Source organism: Dendropsophus ebraccatus, chromosome 3 (genome assembly GCF_027789765.1).
Source record: "Dendropsophus ebraccatus isolate aDenEbr1 chromosome 3, aDenEbr1.pat, whole genome shotgun sequence".
NCBI lineage: Eukaryota > Metazoa > Chordata > Amphibia > Anura > Hylidae > Dendropsophus > Dendropsophus ebraccatus.
The window spans coordinates 76,355,759-76,377,290 of NC_091456.1; the positions used below are offsets into that span (position 1 = coordinate 76,355,759).

A 21,532-nucleotide genomic window follows, 5' to 3' on the forward strand; every position below is an offset into this window, starting at 1 on the left:
TTTTGACTGCAGACGTAGTCTGTAATGTTTTATGAATGTGTGAGGGGACGACCATGTCGCGGCCCTACAGATCTGTTCTAAAGAAGCTGAAGCTCTTTCTGCCCACGATGTAGACATTGCTCTCGTAGAGTGGGCTTTGATGTTAACGGGAGAAGGCAGGTCTTGAGCTTTATAAGCTTCTGTTATTGAATTTCTTATCCATCGAGCGATGGTACTTTTTGACACCTTCTTCCCTTTGTTCTTTCCCTGGAATTGTATGAACAGGTTTTGGTCAATTCGCCAGGGGGCCGTAGTTTCCATATACTGTAAGACTGCTCGTCTGACATCTAAAGTATGGAATTTCTCTTCTGATGAATTTTTTGGATCTGGACAAAACGATGGAAGGATAATGTCCTGATTCCTATGGAATTCTGTAACTACCTTGGGTAGAAATGATGGATCTGTTTTTAGTGTAATGCAGTCCTCTGAGATAGTGCAATATGGTCTGCGGATAGTTAAGGCCTGGATCTCGCTCACCCTCCTGGCGGAACATATCGCGACCAGAAAGACTGTCTTGTATGAGAGTAGTCTTATGTTGATATCTGTTATAGGCTCGAAGGTTGGTCCTGTTAACCCTTCTAGTACTAAATTTAGGTCCCATGACGGATGAATGGACTGAGGTCTAGGATTAATCCTAGACGCGGCTCTTATGAATCTCCTTATCCATCTATGGTCGGCTAAGTTAGTGTCGTAGATTGCCGATAAGGCGGAAACCTGTACTTTAAGCGTGGCTGGTCTAAGGCCTTTGGATAGACCAGCCTGCAAGAAGTCCAGTACTTGGGCTATATTTGGTTCTGCCGGAATTGGTGGGGGAGATGTACACCAGGAGGAGAACACCTTCCAGACCTTTAGATAGATGGAGTTAGTCACTTTCTTTCTGCTTTTCATCAGAGTGGATATTACCTCTTCTGATAAGCCTCGACTCCTTAATATTGTCTCTTCAGGATCCATGCAGACAGTTGTAGTTTCTCTGGTTCTGGGTGGAGAATCGGACCCTGAAAGAGAAGGTCTGTTAGATGTGGAAGTAGGACTGGCTCTTCTAGTGCTAATGCCTTGAGGAGGCCAAACCAGCTTCTTTTTGGCCAATACGGAACTACCAGAATCGTTTTTACTCCTTGGTCCCTGATCTTCTGGAGTACCTTTGGTATTAATGGGATGGGTGGAAAGGCATATGCTAGATCTACCTTCCAATCCTGTGTCAGGGCATCTACTGCGGCCGGATGGTCTGTCGGGTTTAAGGAGTAAAAGTTTGCCACTTTCTTGTTTTTTCTCGTGGCGAACAAATCTATCTCGGGGATCCCCCAGCGCTGTACTAGTTGATGGAAGATTTGGTATTTGAGGCACCACTCCCCCGGATGGACCTGGTGGCGACTGAGAAAATCTGCCTGAATATTTTCTGTTCCCTTCAGGTGAGTTGCTGACAGAGACAGAAGGTAAGCCTCTGCCCAAGTGAATATCTGATTTGATATTGAGCACAGGAGATTGTGTTTCGCACTGCCTTGGTGTCTTAAGTGGGCTACCGTAGTTATGTTGTCTGATAGGACATGAACGTGGGTCCCTTTTAAGGTGTTCTGAGCTGCCAGTAATGAATTTTTTACTGCCTTGAGTTCTCTGAGGTTTGAGGAGTCTTTTGAATTGTTTGTGTCCCAAACCCCCTGAAAGAACTGGGTCCCGACTTGGGCTCCCCAACCTGTCTGGCTTGCGTCCGTTTTTACTGTTATCTTGGGCTGAGGGTTCCATTGTACCCCTTTTTGTAGGTTTTCTCTTTTTAGCCACCAGCGTAGAGATAACTTCGTTTGCGGGGTGAGAGAAAACTTCATGTCCAATCCCGAGGGTTTTTTGTTCCAGGCTTTTAGGATCTGAGCCTGAAGCCACCGGGAGTGGGCTTGACTCCATGGTACCGCTGGAATGGATGAAGTCATTGAGCCTAGTACTGACATGGCCTCTCTCACGGATGTCAGAGAACCGCTCTTTAGTCTCCTGACTTTTGTGATGATCTTTTGTATTTTTTCCTCTGGGAGAAAGGACGTTTGGAGAGTCGAGTCTATGAGGATTCCCAGAAATATTTTCCTGGGTGATGGCGTCAGGTCGGATTTGTCGGCATTGATGATCCAACCTAGGGATGTAAGAAGGTTGCGAGTTGTTTCTAGATCCCGTAGTAGTTTGTCTTGTGTGTCTGCTATGACCAGAAGATCGTCCAGGTAGGCCACTATATTTACTCCCTGGAGATGGAGAAAAGATATCACCTCTGACATCACGTTGGTGAAGATTCTTGGAGCCGAGGAGATCCCGAATGGGAGAGCTGTGAATTGATAGTGGCGTACTTCCTTCCCTATTAGTATCGCAAATCTTAGGTACTTTTGGGAGTCCTGATGTATTGGGACGTGATAATAAGCGTCCTGGAGATCTATGGAGGCCATCAAGGCATTGGACGCTATTAATGGTGTTGTTGTCTTTATTGATTCCATTTTGAACCTCTGGTACCTGACATACTGGTTCAACGGTTTCAAGTTTATAATTAGACGGAAGGAGCCGTTGGGTTTTTTTACTAGAAACAAGTTCGAGTAATGACCCGCTCCTTTCTCCTTTGGTGGAACTAGGGAGATTACTTTCATCTGATGTAGTTTCCTCACGCTTTTTAGTAGTTCTTTTTGTAGGGGATCTGAAGACTGGCGTGAGATGGTGAATTTGTGTGGGGGAGGGTGAATCAGTTCTATTCGATAGCCCTCTCTGATGATATCTATTACCCAGTTGTTGTTGGTAATAGATTCCCACACACCTGAAAAGCCCTGCAGTCTTCCCCCTACCGGACCGATGTCACTGTTTATCTTGGGAGGTCTTGGGATTGAAAAAAATATTTCTCCCCTTCCCTCCTTTGGCATAACTCCAGCGGCCTCCTTTACCGCGGTAGTTATCTTGGAATTTGGGCCGTTTGAATTGTTGTTTCTTTTGCGGAGTCTTTTCCTCCGGTAAGGCTTTCTTTTTATCTGCTGATTTCTCTATAATTTTATCCAGGTGTGTCCCGAATACATATTGCCCTTCAAAGGGTATACCACAAAGATTTGATTTTGCAGTATTATCACCGGTCCAGTTTTTTAACCAGAGCGCTCGGCGGGCGGCATTGGTTAAAGCACCATCCTTAGCTGCAAACCTAATAGATTCAGCTGTGGCGTCAGCTAGGAAGGCCGTGGCGTCCTTTAGTAGGGGTAAGGAGTCCACTATCTGTTGTCTTGGACATTTATCATTTAAATGGTCCTCAAGCTGTTCTACCCAGACGTGGAGGGCCCTGGCTACACAAGTGGCCGCAATGTTATTTTTTAAGGAGTAAGATACCGTCTCCCAGGATTTCCTTAACAGGCTTTCCGCCTTGCGGTCCATGGGTTCCTTAAGCTGAGAAGAATTCTCAAAGGGAAGTAATGATCTTTTAGTGGTTTTTGCCACCTGAGCATCAATCTTAGGGATATCTCCCCATTTGGACATATCTTCTTCCCCAAAGGGTAATCGTCTCCTGATCTCACTGGGCACCTGTAGTCTTTTCTCAGGTTCTTCCCACTCATCAGAGATTAGCTGTTGTAGAGTCTCATGAACTGGAAAAACCAATTTCCTCTTGGTTTTCAAGCCCTGAAACATTTTATCCTTGGGAGCCACTTGCTCCTGAATCTCTTCTACACTCAGAGCATCTCTGACCGCTTTAAGAAGAGCAGAGGTGTGGTCTGAGGCGAAGAAATATTTCTTTATTTCCTCTTTTTGTTCCGTGTCATTGTCACTTAATTCAATTGTTTCTTGAATCTGGCCCGACTCACAGGAAGACGCAGATGAATGTCTTCTGCGTTTCCTGGATGATGTGGATTCATCTGACGCTGCTACGGAAGCTGAATAATTAGTAATCGTCTCCACCGGCGCATCATTAGTCACTGGCTGATGGACCGGGGATACATGAGGAGGATTTGGATCTAGCGCAGCAGGAGGAGGTGGAGGTGGTAGTAGAGGAGGAGGAGGGAGATTAGCTATGGACGTGGCAATCTCATCTTTCATCATCTTTCTAATATCTTCTAGGAAAGATGATCTGTCTTCCTTTATAATATCTCCAATGCAAGATGGACAAATGTTTTTCTTGCAACTATGTGACAATTTAGAATTGCAGGTCACACATCTCCTCTCTGGTATTTTGGGTTTATCCTTCCTAGGATTGGATTCTTTAGTCTCCTAGGGAGGATAAGCAATATGCACATCAGAATCCATATGACACAATGATCTGATGGATAGTACCCACACACCAGTTGTATAGATGCATATATATCCCCTGTATATATATATACCAGTATACACCCATATACATATGCATTCCCTGCACCCGAATATATATTGTGAGTGGAGAGGGAACCATAGTGATATCACTATGGACGTGGAGGGATCCATCTTTACCGGCAAGACGATCCGACCCGTTCCCGGTGTGGTTTTAACTGTGCGTCCCGGAAGCGTACACGGCCGCACGGCGTCCCACGTCACTTCCGGAGCGCCGCCGCGTCCCACGTCATCACGAGGCGACGCGGCGTCCGACGTCGCGCGCCGAGCGACGCGGCGTCCGACGCCACGCGCAGAGCGACGCGGCGTCCGACGTCACGCGCAGAGCGACGCGGCGTCCGACGTCATACGCAGAGCGCCGCGACGCCCGACGCTCCGCAATGATTCTGGTGGGGAAATTGAGGCCTACCTCTGATGGCGGCGCCGATTCCGCATCCACCTGGTGCCTGGACGGTGCGAGGCCCCCTATGGACGACGGAACCGTTCCATGCCCCGAGACCGGCTGTCGATTCGGGAGGAAGGGAGCCAGGCCCCGATCGACCCCACAGCCTCCTGGTAACTTTCTTCAGAGGGGATCTCTCCTTGCCTTCACGCGGATCCCCTCCCTCTCGTGCCTGCCCTAATGGGACAGGAAAAAGCACTGGTGCTGGGAGGAAAGGGAGGGGCTTTTAACCTCTCGTGCTTTTTCCTGTCCCTAGGGTATAACCTATCCTCCTATGGTGCCGTCGTGAAGGTGAGGAGAGAAATTTAAATATGCAAAACAAGAGTCCGTGGAGTCTCGGGTGGGAGTCTCAAAACACGAGATAGCCCGATATCTCTATCCTGTTGCCACGGGGTGCCTCCATGATAGGGAGAGCACCACACCACCCTGATAAATAGCCCCTTAAGTCCCACTCAGTTGCGAGTATTGGAATACAAAACAGGGAAATACCAGGGTGGCCCCTTTTTGTAAATGTCTAACCCAAGGTACGAGTATTGCAATCATGACAAGGGCTTGCCAAGACAGGCCTCCATCCACAGACAGCCGTTTCGGGGTATTTGCCCCTCGTCAGTGTGGAGTAGGATTCTGGCTAGTTGGGGCAATAACAAATCAACCAACAAAACACAGTCATCACTGAACTCATGGAGAACAGTGAAAAAAACTCCAATGAAGTACTTGAGACTCGCAACCGAGACTCCACGGACTCTTGTTTTGCATATTTAAATTTTTGGGGGCATTAGTGGAGACTCTTGATTGAGTACTTCATTGGAGTTTTTTTCACTGTTCTCCATGAGTTCAGTGATTACTGTGTTTTGTTGGTTGATTTGTTATTGCCCCAACTAGCCAGAATCCTACTCCACACTGACGAGGGGCAAATACCCCGAAACGGCTGTCTGTGGATGGAGGCCTGCCTTGGCAAGCCCTTGTCATGATCGCAATACTCGTACCTTGAGTTAGACATTAACAAAAAAGGGGCCACCCTGGTATTTCCCTGTTTATGTTCCAATACTTGCAACAGAGTGCGACTTAAGGGGCTATTTATCAGGGTGGTGTGGTGCTCTCCCCATCATGGAGGCACCCCGTGGCAACAGGCTTGAGATATCTGGCTATCCCGTGTTTTGAGACTCGCAACCGAGACTCCACAGACTCTTGTTTTGCATATTTAAAATAAAAACACTGTTTAAGCAGTAGGAACTTTTCTGATTACACATTCCCTTTATTACACAATATATTGTCCCAAACACTGCAAAAATCTCGTTTTGAACAGGAAAATTAAGCTTCAAGTCACATGAAATCCCTATTAGGGGACACACTGACTGGGTAAAGGAACTGAAGAGAATGGGGCATCTGGAGAAAAAGAGTACAGTGTCCAGGAAGAGAAGGTGACTGGATGCTAAATTAAAGTGAATGTACCAGCAAGTACATTGCTGTAAACCAGGCCGCGGTTCAAAAGAAAGAACCGTGGCAATGGCATCCCGGTGCTGGTCTACTGATGTTGAAGAGATGTACCTGCTGGTAACATAAATAAAAGAGATTAGAGATAAAATCTAATTACTTAAATTTGATACTCTGACCTGAAAGCAGTGTAAACATACTTTCACTAGTGTTCGGTTTCAGCAGAATTTAAAAAAAAAATAAAATAAATAAAACTAGTCTATAATTTACAGAAAAGAAAAATCTGCACAGAAAAAAACATCAGAAGACCCACTGAAATGATGGAGGTTTGAGGAATTACCTCACATAAAAAGGTTTTTGTTTTTTATATTTTTTCTTCATCTCTTTGGATATGGATTTAGAAAACTGTGGAATATAATAGTTAGTAATTTTTTTACTTTACTGTCTTTACATTTGTATAAGAATATGATTGAAAATATATTAGTAGACTTCATTTCTACAGTTTAGTTTGTACAGTATATGGAAGCCAGGATATATTACTTATTGCATCAATAATTTCTCCATTCATTCCCAATTGCAAGTGTTTTTGGACAAGGTGATCTCTTTTCCGCTGATCTCTTGCCGCTGTTTTATAATTGTATATCTAATACTTTGACAACCCAGTATTTACTTTTGAATAAGATTTTGAATAATAATTTTTTAATAATAAGCCTATAGTCTGACCATGATCTCTGAACTTGGAAACATAGAATCAGAAACAAAGAAGATTGTCAGCAGAAAAAGACCACTGGGTCCATCTAGTCTGCCCTTTTAGTATTCCAATTCTTATTATACTAGGATAGATGTATGTTTATCCCAGTCGTGTTTAAATTCTGTTATTGTAGATTTACCAACCACATCTGCTGGAAGTTTGTTCAAAGTGTCTACTACTCTTTCAGTAAAATAATATTTTCTCAAGTTGCTTCTTATCTTTTACCCAGCTAACCTCTCATTGTGTCCTCTTGTTTTTGAGCTCAGTTTTTTTACTAAAAACACTTCCCTCCTGAACCTTATTTAGTCCTTCAACATACTTAAAGGTTTCAATTATGTCAATTATGTTTCCCTTCTTTCCTCCAGACTATACAGATTTAAATCCTTAAGTCTTTCCTGATATGGTTTATGCCTCACACCCTCCACCATTTTTGCAGCCCGTCTTTGGACGCGTTCTATTTTATCAATATCCTTTTTTAGGTTTCCAGAACTGGACACAGTATTCCAGATGTGGTCTCCCCAGAGCTCTATACCGCAGGATCCCAATCTCACTCTTCCTACTGGTTATACATCTAGCTATACACCCCAGCATACGATTTGCTTTCCCCAACGCCTGGTTGCACTGGTGACTCATTTTCAGGCTGTCAGAAATCACTACCCCTAAATCCCAAAATCCTTCTCTTCTGAAGTCTTTTCCAACACAATACTGTTGATGTGATACTCGTATAGAGGATTCCTCTTCCCCAAGTGCATTATTTTAAATTTGAAAACATTGAACTTAAATTTCCAATGTTTGGCCCACTTATCTGGCAAAGCTAATTCACTTTCCATCTTACTGACACCTCCAGGAATATCAACCCTATTGCACACTTTGTGTTGTCAGAAAACAGACAAACTTTACCTACCAAACCTTCTCCTATGTCACAAACATATTAAAAAGAGAAGGACCCAGAATAGACCCTTGTGGCACACCACTTATAACCAGTCTCTGCTCGGAAAATATACACCATTAACCAAAACCCTCTGATATCTATCCTTCAGCCAACCACAAATCCACTGAAATATCCAGGAATTAAAGAGTCACTGTCTTTTTTTTTTTTTTTTCAGAAATCAATAGTCCAGGCGATTTTAAAAAACTTTGTAATTGGGTTTATTAGCCAAATATGCCATTATCTGCATTTAAAAAACCTTTTCCCCGTTCCCCCCCCCTCCTTCCACTTTGCTAAAGTCCAGATAGGCGATATCCACGGCACCACCTTCATCTAGCACTTTTGTGACATAATCAAAGAAATCAATGAGATTAGTCTGATGTGATCGGCCTGCAGTAAAGCCACGCTGGTTTGGATTCATCAAATTGTTGATTCTTAGGTTATCCATTGTCTTCTTTTTTAGATGAGTTTCCATAATTTTTACTACTACAGATGTTAAGCTCACTGGCCTGTAGTTACTGGGCTCCTCTCTACTCCCCTTCTCGTTGATGTCTATAACATTGGCCTTTCTCCAATCATCAGGAACATCTCCTGTTAGGAGGCATTGGTTATACAGATCTGTCAGAGGGGCAGCAATCACAGATCCGAGTTTTTTAAGAACCCTAGGGTGGACACCATCTTGACCCATCGCCTTATTCAACTTTAAATAGGCAAGTTCCTCTGCATCTTCTGCCTCTGAAAATACTGGAGCTGAACCCATATAACTGGAGGCAATGTTGTGTCCAGCCATCCTGTGATTGTGAAGGCCTCCTTCTGAAAACACTGAGCAGAAGTAACTATTCAAATAGTCAGCGACCGCCTTATCTCCATCAATAAACATATTCTCCCCATTACTTATTTTAGTAATGCTGAAGCTATTCTTCTTCTTCCTGTCACTTATATTTCTGAAGGAGGTTTTATTGCCCTCCTTGACAGATTTTGCCATTTCTTCTTCTTTTGAGGCTTTAGCAGCATTTATAATCTGCTTTGCCTCCTTCTGTCTATCTGTCAGCTACATTTCCAGTTTCTTTATACTTCCTATAGGCTGCCTTTTTTCCTTTTACAATGGCCTTAACCTCTCTAGTAAACCATTATGGATTCTCTCCTTTTTACTTTTGCTAACTTCTTGTACATGTAATCTAGTTGCCTTTAAAAGGAATGTACCATCAGCCCTGGGCTGAAGCACTGGAGGCGGGCTGACACAGGAAACCCCCACCCCTCTATGATACAGTCCTCCTCCAGTGCTTCAGCCCAGGCCTGATGGTATATTCCCTTTAATATGGCATTTTTTTATACTGCCCACTGAGTGCTCGCTCCCAATGTTTTATCCCACCCTCTTAATTCTTTATCTAAATACTTCCCCATTTTTTTAAAACTCTGTCTTCCTAAAATCCAATACTCTTGTTGTAGTATGGTATTGCACACAGTCAGTTTTTACGTCAAACTCGAAGCACTGGTGGTCACTGGAACCTAAATTTTCTTCCACTGTAACTTCGGACACCATTAATAAATACTAAATCTAGAATAATCTCTCCTCTGGTTGGTAACTTCACAAGCTGTTTTAGAGTTGCCCCTGTAAGGGTCTCTATTACATTCTTGTTTTTACATGTAGGTGCACAAGGGATATTCCAATCTACATCCGGCATGTTGAAGTGGACATTAACGACATTTTAGTAATTTCATCCATCAACATGTTATCATAGTCCTCACTTTGCCCTGGAGGCCTATAGATAACACCTATTCTATTCTGGAGTCACCTTTAAATTCCCCAAATGCAATAAGAGGATAGTTTTAAGATTTATTTCTTCTAGCCGAATCCATTTACTCTCAAGCAAACAGGCTTTAAGCATCTTACACATGGCAAAACAGCGGTCGTTCTGTGACACGGCCGCTGTCTGTGATGTTCAGTACCGGTCTGGTACATGGAAGATTTCTGTGCGGCCGCATGGAATCCCAGACGCAGTGTACACAGTAAAGCGATTGGCCGCTGTGATTAAACAACAAACTTGCAACAACGGCCGTAGTTTAATCAAAAAATACAGTGTGTGAACAACGTCTAATGTTGTATTGTAGACCTGCCCCAAACAGGTTTGCTGAACTTGAGAAAGACTACAAAGTCCAAGCAGACAGGGCTAGCTCAGAAATGCGATTGTATACTTCTACAATTCACTGCTATGGAAATTCCTAGCACTGCCCACTTAGCAGAACGATACATTAAAAGTGCTTTTTTATGAATACCACATGTAGGCTCTTCCCTGTATAATTATTTAATATGCTAGTTATTTCCGAGTTTGACTTCCACAGCTGCCAAATAAGTGCCTCATGTAACATATTGTATTACAGTGCACTATTCCAAAATAACCCATGTGGTTTTACTAGTAAACCATTGAGAAGGACAATAAAATGTAGTACTTTTTTTTTTATAAATTGCCAGGTTTAAAAAATAGTCTAGAATTTCTGAAGTTACTGAATAAACCCAATTGAAACAATAGATGATTGCTGGTTATTTGGTCCACACCACAATGCATTCAATCACAGACTGTATCTACTATTAAAAGAATTATGTCAGACTTCTCTATGTAACTAACCAAACACTGCAAGAAGAAAATGAAAAACTTGCAGTTTCCTGAGAGACACTTTATCTTGTGGCTTTGTATAGTCAGTCAATATTTGTAGTCCTGAATGGAGCAAATTTATGAAAAGAGATATTGCATCTTACATTATTTGCTGACATGGCCAAAAAGAAAGAAGTAATCTTTGTATCCAATAATGAAGCACTGCCGTATCATCAGACCTTATCATATTAAGATATATCTTTATTACACATTATCAATAATTAAGAGGTTTATTGATGTGCTACACTTTAATATCGGATTATGGCATCAGGAACCTTTCCCATAAAATGCATTTTGAGTTTTCTAGTCAACCTAATACAGGTTAATATTTAAACTATCTGTGAGTTTTTGTTATACTCTAGTTAAAACTTTACTTAGCCATTCCTGAGATGATCATCAAAGTGACGGCTATTGCAGCTGCCACATGTCAGACATCAACATGCTACATCATATATCCACCAACCTATGCTGCAGTGATGCATTATTAAAGGGGAAACTAACAGTAGGTTTTAAAACACTAACCTGCTTTATGTTTCCATAGTGAAATGATCGCAGAGTATGAAGGTAATTTTCTTACCTTCAATCTCCTCTTTCCTCAGTGTGTCTATAGGATGCCATGCATGCCTCCGATCTCCGTGGCTCTCTGCTCAAAGAATTGACATGTTCATGTTGACATGAACGAATTTACAATAATAACAAAGCAAATTGCTTTGTTAGCTCGGCAGTCGACTCATCAGCCTGTTGCCTTTTAACTCAGTGCTGCTCTGCTCAGGGTGCCGGGAAAAGCTGGATCCAGTCCTGAGAAACTAAGAGAAGTTTCCCAGCTTTTCCCTACACCCGAAGCGGAATGGGGTCATGATGCTCGCCATATCTCTAAAAAATACCTTGAGGGGTTCAGATCACAAAATTGGGTGCCCACTGTGCTTGTACCTCAGGGGTTGTTTATACACGACATGACACCCTAAAAGCAGTCTAGAAAAATCTGCACTAGAAATGTCACTTCACAATTTCTGCACCTTGCTATGTGCCCAAATATATGGGCTACATATGGTCACACATGGGGCATTGCCATGATCAGGAGTAATTGTGTAATTTTGGGGTGCAAAAAAAAAAAAAAAAAACTTTCCTAAAATACTAAAATATCTGTGGGGTCTAAATGCTCACTACACCCCTAGATAACTTCTTTCAGGGGTGTAATGTCCAAAATAGGGTTACTTTTTGGGTTTCCACTTTATTCACTCCATCATAAAAACCATTCCAGCAAAATCTACACCAAAATTTTCAGTTCTTCCATTTTGAGCCCAGTTGTGTGCCCAAACAACAGTTATGGGGTATGGGGATCAGCCGTACTCTGGAAAAATTGCATAGAAAATGCACAGCATAGCTGATCACTGATGGGCGGGGTGCCAACACCCGACAACCTTGATCAGCTGTTTGGTGCCCATGTTTTGCCCTTATGTAGTCAGAGTGGTGGTGATTCGAGATCATTGACCTATCCTGTGGATAGCTCATCAGTATGTTCTGCTCAGAAAACCCCTTTACTGTAGGTAATATAGCAATGTTGCAATGAAACATTTCTGCTTTTTAAAAGGAGATGCAGTTAAAAACCTGGAAAATAAAATTCACTCGCTACCCATTTGGAAGAACCTAAAATAATTGTATCTATAGCTAATGTAAAAAGTTAATCATGGTTTAAGGTCCCAAACTGTAGTATGGCCAGCTATAAATATGCATATTTCTGAAGCTATTTTATTGTTTACATGCCATGTTTTCTCTGACACTATTCTTGTGAGAGCTTTCTGAAATGAGTATACTATATGGATAAATATAGCTTGGCATGCAAGCAACAAAATATTTACATACCTAAGCTTTACTGCAAGAAGAGAGTCAATGAGTAAGTAAAAGATGTAAAATGTGAGTGCTTACTGGACACACTGATCCCATTAGAATTGTTAAAAAGCATACAGCTAAGTGAACTCTTCAACTCAATTAAGTCCTCCCACTGTCTGCCGAAGGTGTTGGCTGTGCGGCAAGGTTAACATTGTGGTAATTAGAAAGGAATTATGATAGAGTAGGCATTGAGATAATCAGTCTTTCAGAGCAATTTATCTACCTCTAGACCCTGAAAAAGACTCCCTTTGGTCTATAAGCAGCAAACACATTCCTCTAATTAAGAAAACCATTATAGAACACTGGCTTTTTGAGAGTAGCTCAAGAAGTGTTTACATGAGGCATATAACTATTCAGTGCTTTTTCTTGGCTTAACATCTCAGCACCCTCCTCCATCACAAAAGGGAGAGGCAGTAAGAATATTCAGCTTTATTGTGTCACCAGGAACATAGTTGTTTTCTTAAAAAGCAGAATTCTAAATAAAGCACATGTTAATGTTCAATAATATATTGATAATCTGTGCTAAATAATTATGCTACTAGCAAACAGAGGACATGGAAGTAATGTTGGTCATGTCAAGGTAAAAACATTGTACGCCAGTAACCCAACAACATCCAAAGCTCTCCTGAGTGAAGTAAACCAAGTAAATCACCTGTCAGGATATCATAGGGACACCCTTGATGTTGGTAAGGTGCAGCAGAAGTCAACAGAGAGACATATTATTATTGCTCAACAGTGACTTTACTCAGATGTCAAGTTCAACAAGTAAAAGTCCTTTAGTCTGTTGAGTATCTTCATAGCCTTCGGCCACAGATAGGTCAATTAATGCAAATTTCCTTCTTAAACTCATATAACTCACTTGCAAGATAATAGCAGCAAACATTAGGTGAATATTCACAAATAAAGTGCAATAGGCATAAATATCACAATAAATAGAAACATATACCGTTTTTCCAGTGTATAAGACTACTTTTTAACCCTGAAAAATCGGGGTTAAAGTCGGGGGTCGACTTATACGCCGGGTATGGCCGCCCCATACGGTGGGGGGGGGGGGGGGGCCCAAAAATTTCCCCATCACCACTGTATGGGGCGACCACTACAAAAAAAAAAAATTAACTCACCTAGGGCCCATTCCCGGAGTCCGCGCGCCTCCGGTACAGTTCCCGGCGCAAGCAGTGTGACGTAAACTACCTGCACCGGAGACGGAGATCGCAGAACCTTTCCCCGGCAGCCGAGCGTCTCATCGGAGAAGTTTGGAGACGCTCGACTGCCGGGAGAGCTTCGGGAAAATGAGAGAGGCGCCCGAAGTTCCTGAAGCCTTTGTCATTCTCCCGAGATTCTCCCAAGGCTCTCCCGGCAGCCAAGCGTCTCCGAGCCTCCCCGATGAGACGCTCGGCTGCCGGGGAGAGGTTCGTCGATCTCCGTCTCAGGTAGTGTCCGCCACACTGCCTGCGCCGGGAACGGTACCGGAGGCCGGGAACGGGCCCTAGGTGAATTAAATGTTTTTTGTCTTTTTATTTAGCTGCAGTTAACCCCTGCCTGACCGGATCAGGGCTACAGGCAGGGGTTAACATTTTTCGGCGTATAAGGCGAACCCCTGACAATCTGCTTAAAAGTCAGGGGTCGTCTGATACGCCCAGTCACCTTGTACGCTGGAAAATACGGTATTATGAAGTGGTATGTCAGTAAAATGGTGGTGGACTGTGCTGAAGCAATTCCTCAACCCAGTAGAAAACGATTGTATCCCTGTAGCTGGGCAGTGGTGGAAAAGAACATGGTGGCATATCCACACCTGGGCTACTCATTCTCTTTAGGTCAACCCCAAAGAACAGATGGACACCAGGGCTCCTCGGGTTATCGATGAAGCACCAGTGGATGCCAGGGCTCCACATGCTCCTCAGGTCACCCCATAAACACTCTTGGACAGACGGACCCCTGCCAACCTGCAGCCATAGTTTTTTCTATTGTAGTTTCACTTTCATGCAGGGCCGGAAACTGGCAGAGACAGAGCTCCACAAGGTGTAAACACAGTGACGGAGATGCAGTTTTTTAATGTGCTTAGCATACCTTTCTGCTGCTGGTTTTGATGCGTTTTTGTGTGAGTGTGTGTGTGTGTGTTGGGGGGGGGGTTGTTATGCCACAAAATCGCACACAGAAAAACTTAAAACAGCTGTTTTACCCATAGAAAGCACATAGCACTTATGTAGCTGCCATAGATTAGCTGTTTTAGTATGGTTTGCACTGCAGCAAGTCCATTCATGCTTGTTCTCCGGATTGATACGGGTCTGAAGACTGAGACCCGGTCTGGTCTCTATGACATGTCAAAAGTTTTCACAAACGACAGTGAATCTTTAAGCCAAGAATGTGTGAATCTGCCAAACCAAACTTTTGAAAAGTTTGCTTATCTCTAATTTAAAGCATTTTTCTACAGGATGTGAGAGCATGATAGCTGGGGGTAGGAAAACTGGAACCTCCACCGATTGAAAGAACAGAGGTGATAGAAGCATTTCAAAAGTTTTGATCGGTTCGGGTGTTCAGACCCGTACAAATTTGGAGACAGAGCCAGGAGAAGACTATGCTAAGCGTGGTCCTCTCCTGACTGTGTGTCACTTGATCAGTTAGACTTATCAGCCTGGCTCCAAAGAGCTCCATTATAAGTCCGACTTATCAGTAGTCAGTAGAGGACTGCGCTCAACCTGAGTGTTCAGACCCGCAACAATCAGCTCTTCCCGGCTCTATCTCCTGATCGGTATAGGTCTGAACACTCAGGCAGGAAGAGCGCTGTCCTCTTCCGACTCTGTATCGGACTTAGGATGGGTTCACACTACAGAATTCTCGCGGATAAACTCAGCAGAATCCCGCAGTCTGTCCACGCGCACGGCCGCGCGCCTTTCTGCCGGCTCCATAGACCCCATTCTATGGGGCGGCGTATTCCACTTTCCACCAAAAGGAGTGACATGTCACTTCTTTCGGAGGATAGCGGAATACGCCGGCCCATGGAATGGTGTCAATGGAGCAGGCGGAAAAGTGCACGGACAGACAGCGGAATTCCGCTGACATTATCGGCGAGAATTCCTCAGTATGAACCCACACTTATAATGGAGCTATTTGGACTTATCACGTCTTAAAGCGTAACTGTCATTTCAGGGTCATTTTTCTGAAAACATTAAATATCAACAGTACAAGCGATTTTAAGAAACTCTGTAATAGGTTTTATGTACTAAAAGAGTTTCCTTCTGTAGTGAAAAAGCAATCTCCCAGCCTCCCCCCTCACATCAAATGAAGCAGGATTTCTGTCTCCATTATGTGGCTATGGAGAGGGGAGGGGCTGTTAGGAGTGACTGAGCACGGAGGATTCCTGCAAAGCACAACACCCTGCAATCTTCTCTCAGTAAGTTCATAGATAAGCACTGACCTTTCTGACACCTGAATTTAGCGTTTTAGGTGCCCAGAGAGTCTACAAACAGCTGACCTTCATGTCACCTCTTCCTGCTCCCTCATCTCCCCCAGCCCCTCCCCCCTTCATAGGCTTACAATGGAGAGAGCAGAACCCGTCTTCACTGGCTTCTATGTAATGAAGACATGTTTGCCTGATAATGCACAGATAAGAAGTCAGGGGGGGAGGCTGGGAGATTGCTTCTTTAGTACAGAAGGAGGCTTTTTTGGCTGATGAAACCTATTACAGAGTTTCTTAAAATTGCCTATACTACCGATTTCTGCAATAAAAAAAAACATGACAGTTACGCTTTAAAGGAGAAGTCCAGCCCAATTTATTTTTTGATATGTTATTACTTATGGAAAGTTAGACAAATTTCTAATGTACTTTAATTATGGGAAATGCACATATAGGGCTATTTCCCTTAATTTAGTAAATCATGGAGTGTTAGAATTCTCTCAGATACAGTGACGTCACGACCCAGGTTGTAATTCCTATGGAGTGTCCAGCAGGGAGCGCTCATGTAGAAGTCTATGGGACTTTATTGTTTCTATGGATGTCTATGTAAAGTAATGAAATGTAGTGTACAGTGTGCTTTATTGATTGAAAGAATACATTTATGGAATACTTTGGGGAGCAAGGACACTTGCTCCCCAAAGTATTCCATAAATGTATTCAATCAGTACATTTGGAGGACACAGTGCAGGGAGGGAGAGAGGTGCCTTTGCATCTATCTCCCCCCTCCCTCCCTGCTCGATGCTGCTGCCGCCATACACAGTACTACCATGATGGGGGAGTAGTACTAGGGCCATCTTCATCACCGGTAAGCCGCCAAACAGACACCCCTCCGAACCCCAGCCGCCGCACTGAACTACTATTCCTATCATCTGCTGATAGTATGAGCAGATGATGGGAAGAGTAGCTGGGCTATCATATCACATGCCGGCCGCAGGGGGGAGCCGCTCATCACACAGGGGCTTCTGTACATCCATCATGCCCTCTCCGATCCCCCCCTCCTTCTTCTTCCCGGATTTGGGGAAACATGCCACTATCCCATGGCTGACTCCCCGCCCGGCCGCCTCTCTCTCCTCACACATACCAGCTCTCGGAGCTTCCCGGCATCATCTGCGCATACTCATCTGCCATTACACAGTACAACTATTCCTGTAAAAAACAAGCACTTACATGGCTTGTAGATAGAAAACTGAGAGTGCTAGAGCTCTTAGAAGGGGAGAAGGGAAAAACGAAAACACTAAGATCAAAATTTGTGCGGTCCACTGGGTCATTTTGGGCCTGGTCCTCAAAGGGTTAATAGTACATGGTGCCTATAGGCACAATGAGGAAAAAGGACTACATAGCTTATCAAGGTTCAACTGGTATATTACTAACCTGCTCAGGAAGGTGAAGTATAGTGTGCTCATCAGAGTCAAACTCACAAAGTGACTTATAAGCAGACATAGACACTATAAGATCCTGTCAAAGAGGAAAATAATAGGTGAGCAGGAAATCACAAACAGTATATCTTTAACATGTGCTGACAAATCAGAATATAATAAATATAATTGACCCTTTATCATGAAAAGAACATACAGTAGCTTAATGTTCGATCCATTTATAAGGGCCTTTTACACAGCCCGATTTAAGGCTCAGTTATTGGCTGATTGAATCTAAACAGGATGTGCCACCCATAACAGTGCATTTAAATGGACACATTATTCATTGAGCCTTCATAAGGCTCAATGAATAATGTGTCCATTTAAATGCACTGTTATGGGTGGCACATCCCGTTTAGATTCAATCAGCCAATAACTGAGCGATAACTTAATGTTTTTGAATTGTTGCAGATCTCATTTTTCTTTTCTGTTTTAAAGGAACCACGTGACCAAATCAACATTGTTACTAATAAAACTTCTTTATTAGAAATGAGCAAACCTCGAGCATGCTCGAGTCCATCTGAACCCGATTCAGCAGCGGGGAACTGCTGAAGTTGGATAAAGCCCTAAGGCTATGTGGAAAACATGGATATAGTCATTGGCTGAATCCATGTTTTCCAGACAACCTTAGAGCTTTATCCAAGTTCAGCTGCCACCCCTAATCAAATGCCGAACGATCGGGTTCAGATGGACTCGAGCATGCTCAAGGTTTCCTCCTCTCTATTCTTTATTACTATTTCCAAAAAAAGGTAAACTAAAACAGAACTTAAAAGTATTTCTTACTTTAGTCTGAGTATGACTCCACAAGATGCTAAGAACTTCTGCTTTGAATTTCTAAAAAAGAAGGCAGCAACCCATTATATACTGTCTGTTTATATTTTTAACAGCATTTAAATCAGTATTATTTTGACACATCTTATGATACAGTATGTTTTGTTACAAGGTGAAGGTGACATTTGAAAAACTCTAAAAATATAGAGAAATTAAAGGTTTAAAATTTAAGAGACTTGCTGAAGCTTATGTATGTATTGCTCCATTCATAGGTTTAGGATGTGTTCACACATGCAGTTATGCAATGAAAAAACACTGTGAATGCGTCATTTATTTGCAGTAATTGATCATTTCACTGCAGTGCCGCATCATTTGATTGTGTTACTGCATAACTTCATTAGCAGGCAGAATTCCGCCCCCTTTGCTCAGTGTGAACATAGCCTAACGCAATAAAATTCAATAATGAATAATCGGTACTGAGGGACATTTAGGGTGGCCATACCCCAAATGTCCCTCAGTACCTATTATTCATTACTGACAATTGGTCCAAACCAACTAAATGCTGTTTTTAATTTTATCGACACCATTGCAGGACATTAGTCGATGTGTCAGTAAATAACTGCTAACAAATTTTTGTCTTTGGTGATCTTTCACCTGCAAAAATGGGCGGTATAATAGAAGTATATTGTCTTTAAATACCTCATAGTCTTCTGTTTTAACAGCTAAAGAAGGAACCAAGAAAAATAATTCATTTAAAGCCTTGAGTACAAGTGGACGTCTGTCACAGCCTAGTTTAGGAGACAGGGCATTCCAGGTAGAACGAATGTCCACCACCTAAAAAGAAAACAATACAAAAATACATTATTGCTAGAACAGAATATTTAATTAGAAAAAAACCTATTGTTGAAATCAAGTTTTGTTTAATTTTTAAGGATTTTTTGGCTAATGGGCTTAAAGTGATTTTACGCTGCATTAACCCCCCGCTGGCCAGAGCAAACATTACCTGCTCTGCGCTCTGGCTTGCTTCGGGGGCTCCCAGTGTCTGGAGGTCCCGCTTAGCCAATCAGTGGCTGCGGCAGGGGAGAACACTGATTGGCTGAGTGGGACGTCCAGCCGGGAACCCCCAAAGTAGGCCGAAGTGTGAAGCAAGTAAAGTATGCTTTGGCCAGCCTGGGGTAAACGGGTGGGATTTTCATACTCACAGCAGGATGTCAATCCCGCTGCAAGAATTTCTTCTCATTCACATTGAATGACAAGGGATCCGCAGCGGAATTGTGTGTGAAGCTACCCTAAAACTAAACTGAGACTTCCTGTTTTGCCTGTGATGATAAGGAGGAGGCTGCTGAAAAGTAATCTGTGCAGCATTACAGAAAAAGGTGACACCAGTAGATAGCACAAACAATAGTGACTCTGCCTCCCCTTTCTGGTGAAATGAGGCCACAGAGCATGTTTATAAATGTGTGTCATACAAAGGATAGGGTCTGGAGATGTCCTGTCTATGAGGTTTTCCTAAAAGCATGTCACTAAATGCTATTAAAAAACAGTGTAGGCAAGATGGCATCCCCATAATAATGTACTACAAATAAAAATAAAATTACAGTCAGAAAACATTTTTAAAAATTACGAAAAAAGAACATGTTTTAGCATCAGGATCTAATCATTAAAGGGGATGGCCACTTTATAGTAAAATAGTTCAGTGTACATTATTAATAGGTGTAGTCACTGGACTTACTGACAGCAGCTCCCTGTGTACCTTATTAAGCTAAAATCAGATTCCCCTTCTGAAGTCAGTGCTGCCCTGCTCTGTAATGAGTCTGTCCATAAAATGGCCGACATGGAGGAGCATGTGACCATGCCCTGCCCCAGTGTCCACGACAGGCATTAACAGGTTCAGTGGTGGACACTGGGAGGCATGGCATGGTCACATGCTCCTTCTTGTTGGCTCCTCACAGAGCAGGACAGCACAGCCTGGAGGAGGGGAGTCTGATTTTAGCTCTGTAAGGTACACAGGGAGCTGCTGTCAGTAAGTGCAGTGAGTATAGTCTCTTATACTGTACACTGAGCAATTTTACTATAAAGTGGCCAGCCTTTTAAAAATAAATCAAGGCAATACTCTTTAAAAGCTTAAGAATCTATAAAATCTAGCGCTGAGTATAAGAGGACAGAAATATAAGAATCCACCGGTAGTTAATGGGTAATAACTATACTGAAAAATGTTCCCTACAAAACATGCATGACAAAAACCCATTGAACCCTATAAAGTCAGTGGGGTGCACTGTATGCAGGGGGCTCAGAAAATACATTCTATTCAATGTTCAGCTTCTCTGAACGAGTAGACCAATGAGGAAAAAGGTGGTGTGAACCCTAGCCTAAAAGGTAAAGGAGTTACGTAAAACTGAAACCATTACTAAATCTAAGGTATATACATATGGCAAAAACAGACAAGTAGAGACAGTGGGGATATATTGGAAACACATATTGGAAGATTAATACTAAAGTAAAAATGTGTGTTTGCAGTTAGTACTTCAAGTAAAATCTCACCTCAGCATGACATAAAGCATGAAGACCCTGTAATACCAGAGCTGCAGGAGTAGCCTGGTCTGGTTTGGTATATTCATTCAACACTTGGGTAATAGCAGCCAGCATGTCTGCCCCATGCTGATAGGGCCTGAGAGATAAGAGTATAAAACACAAAAAAAGCTTGATAAGAAATTATGCATATGCACATTACAGTATATGGTGAGTGACAGTCTCCTTCTGGACTTTTGTCACATTACCTAGCCCCCACCCCCAGTCTTCTGTGATTGTGAAGTCCCCCCAAGCAGAGAAGTGAGATGATGGCACTTGCTCATCTAATCCCTCTTCTGTGCCTTTCATTGACTTAACAACTCAGACTAGAGTCCAGAATATGGTGTCCAAACAATTGCACCAAATACTCCCACCACACACACACACACAATTAAGTTTATAGATATTTACACTGTGCCTAACCTGTTTGAGCATTTTGCCTCTATAAGATTGGCTTAATATGGACACTTTTTGCACAAGTATTACAGATGTAATATCTAGACCTCTCATAGCTCATCAGAACTGGAGATATGGTGGCCTAACTCTTCCGCTTCTGATCTCCTAGATCACATTTGGATGTTGTACCCTTAATACGTAAGTAATAAAGCACCCGTAATACATTTGCCTGGAAGCTTCCTTAGTTTGCATGTAACAAAATATTTTTGACTATTTAAAAATGTTATATTTTGCATTGAGAGACTGAAAATAATATACTTATATAATGCCCAATGTAATGTGTATGCAAAAGATGTTGCATTCTTGCAGTTTGGGCTTTTTTATTAAATGCACACACCTGCGAAGGTAGTTCAGTTATTGTGGATTTACCAACCACATCTGCTGGATTTGGAGGGGGCAGGAATTCATTATATGCAGACAACCTG

The 21,532-nt window shown here is 42.7% G+C and overlaps 1 protein-coding gene across 3 annotated transcripts in view; it reads right to left on the reverse strand.

Annotated features, from left to right (window-relative positions):
• The window catches only part of FOCAD (focadhesin), a 179,129-nt gene that overhangs the window by 69,731 nt on the left and 87,866 nt on the right, over positions 1–21,532 (reverse strand). For all 3 annotated transcript variants that reach the window (XM_069962033.1, XM_069962032.1, XM_069962034.1), the window contains exons 15-18: positions 20,625–20,751; positions 18,783–18,917; positions 18,096–18,146; positions 17,269–17,352 (exon numbers count right to left, since the gene is read on the reverse strand). In XM_069962033.1, coding sequence (XP_069818134.1) covers positions 17,269–17,352; positions 18,096–18,146; positions 18,783–18,917; positions 20,625–20,751 — 397 coding nt within the window. The remainder of the gene's footprint in view (positions 1–17,268; positions 17,353–18,095; positions 18,147–18,782; positions 18,918–20,624; positions 20,752–21,532) is intronic.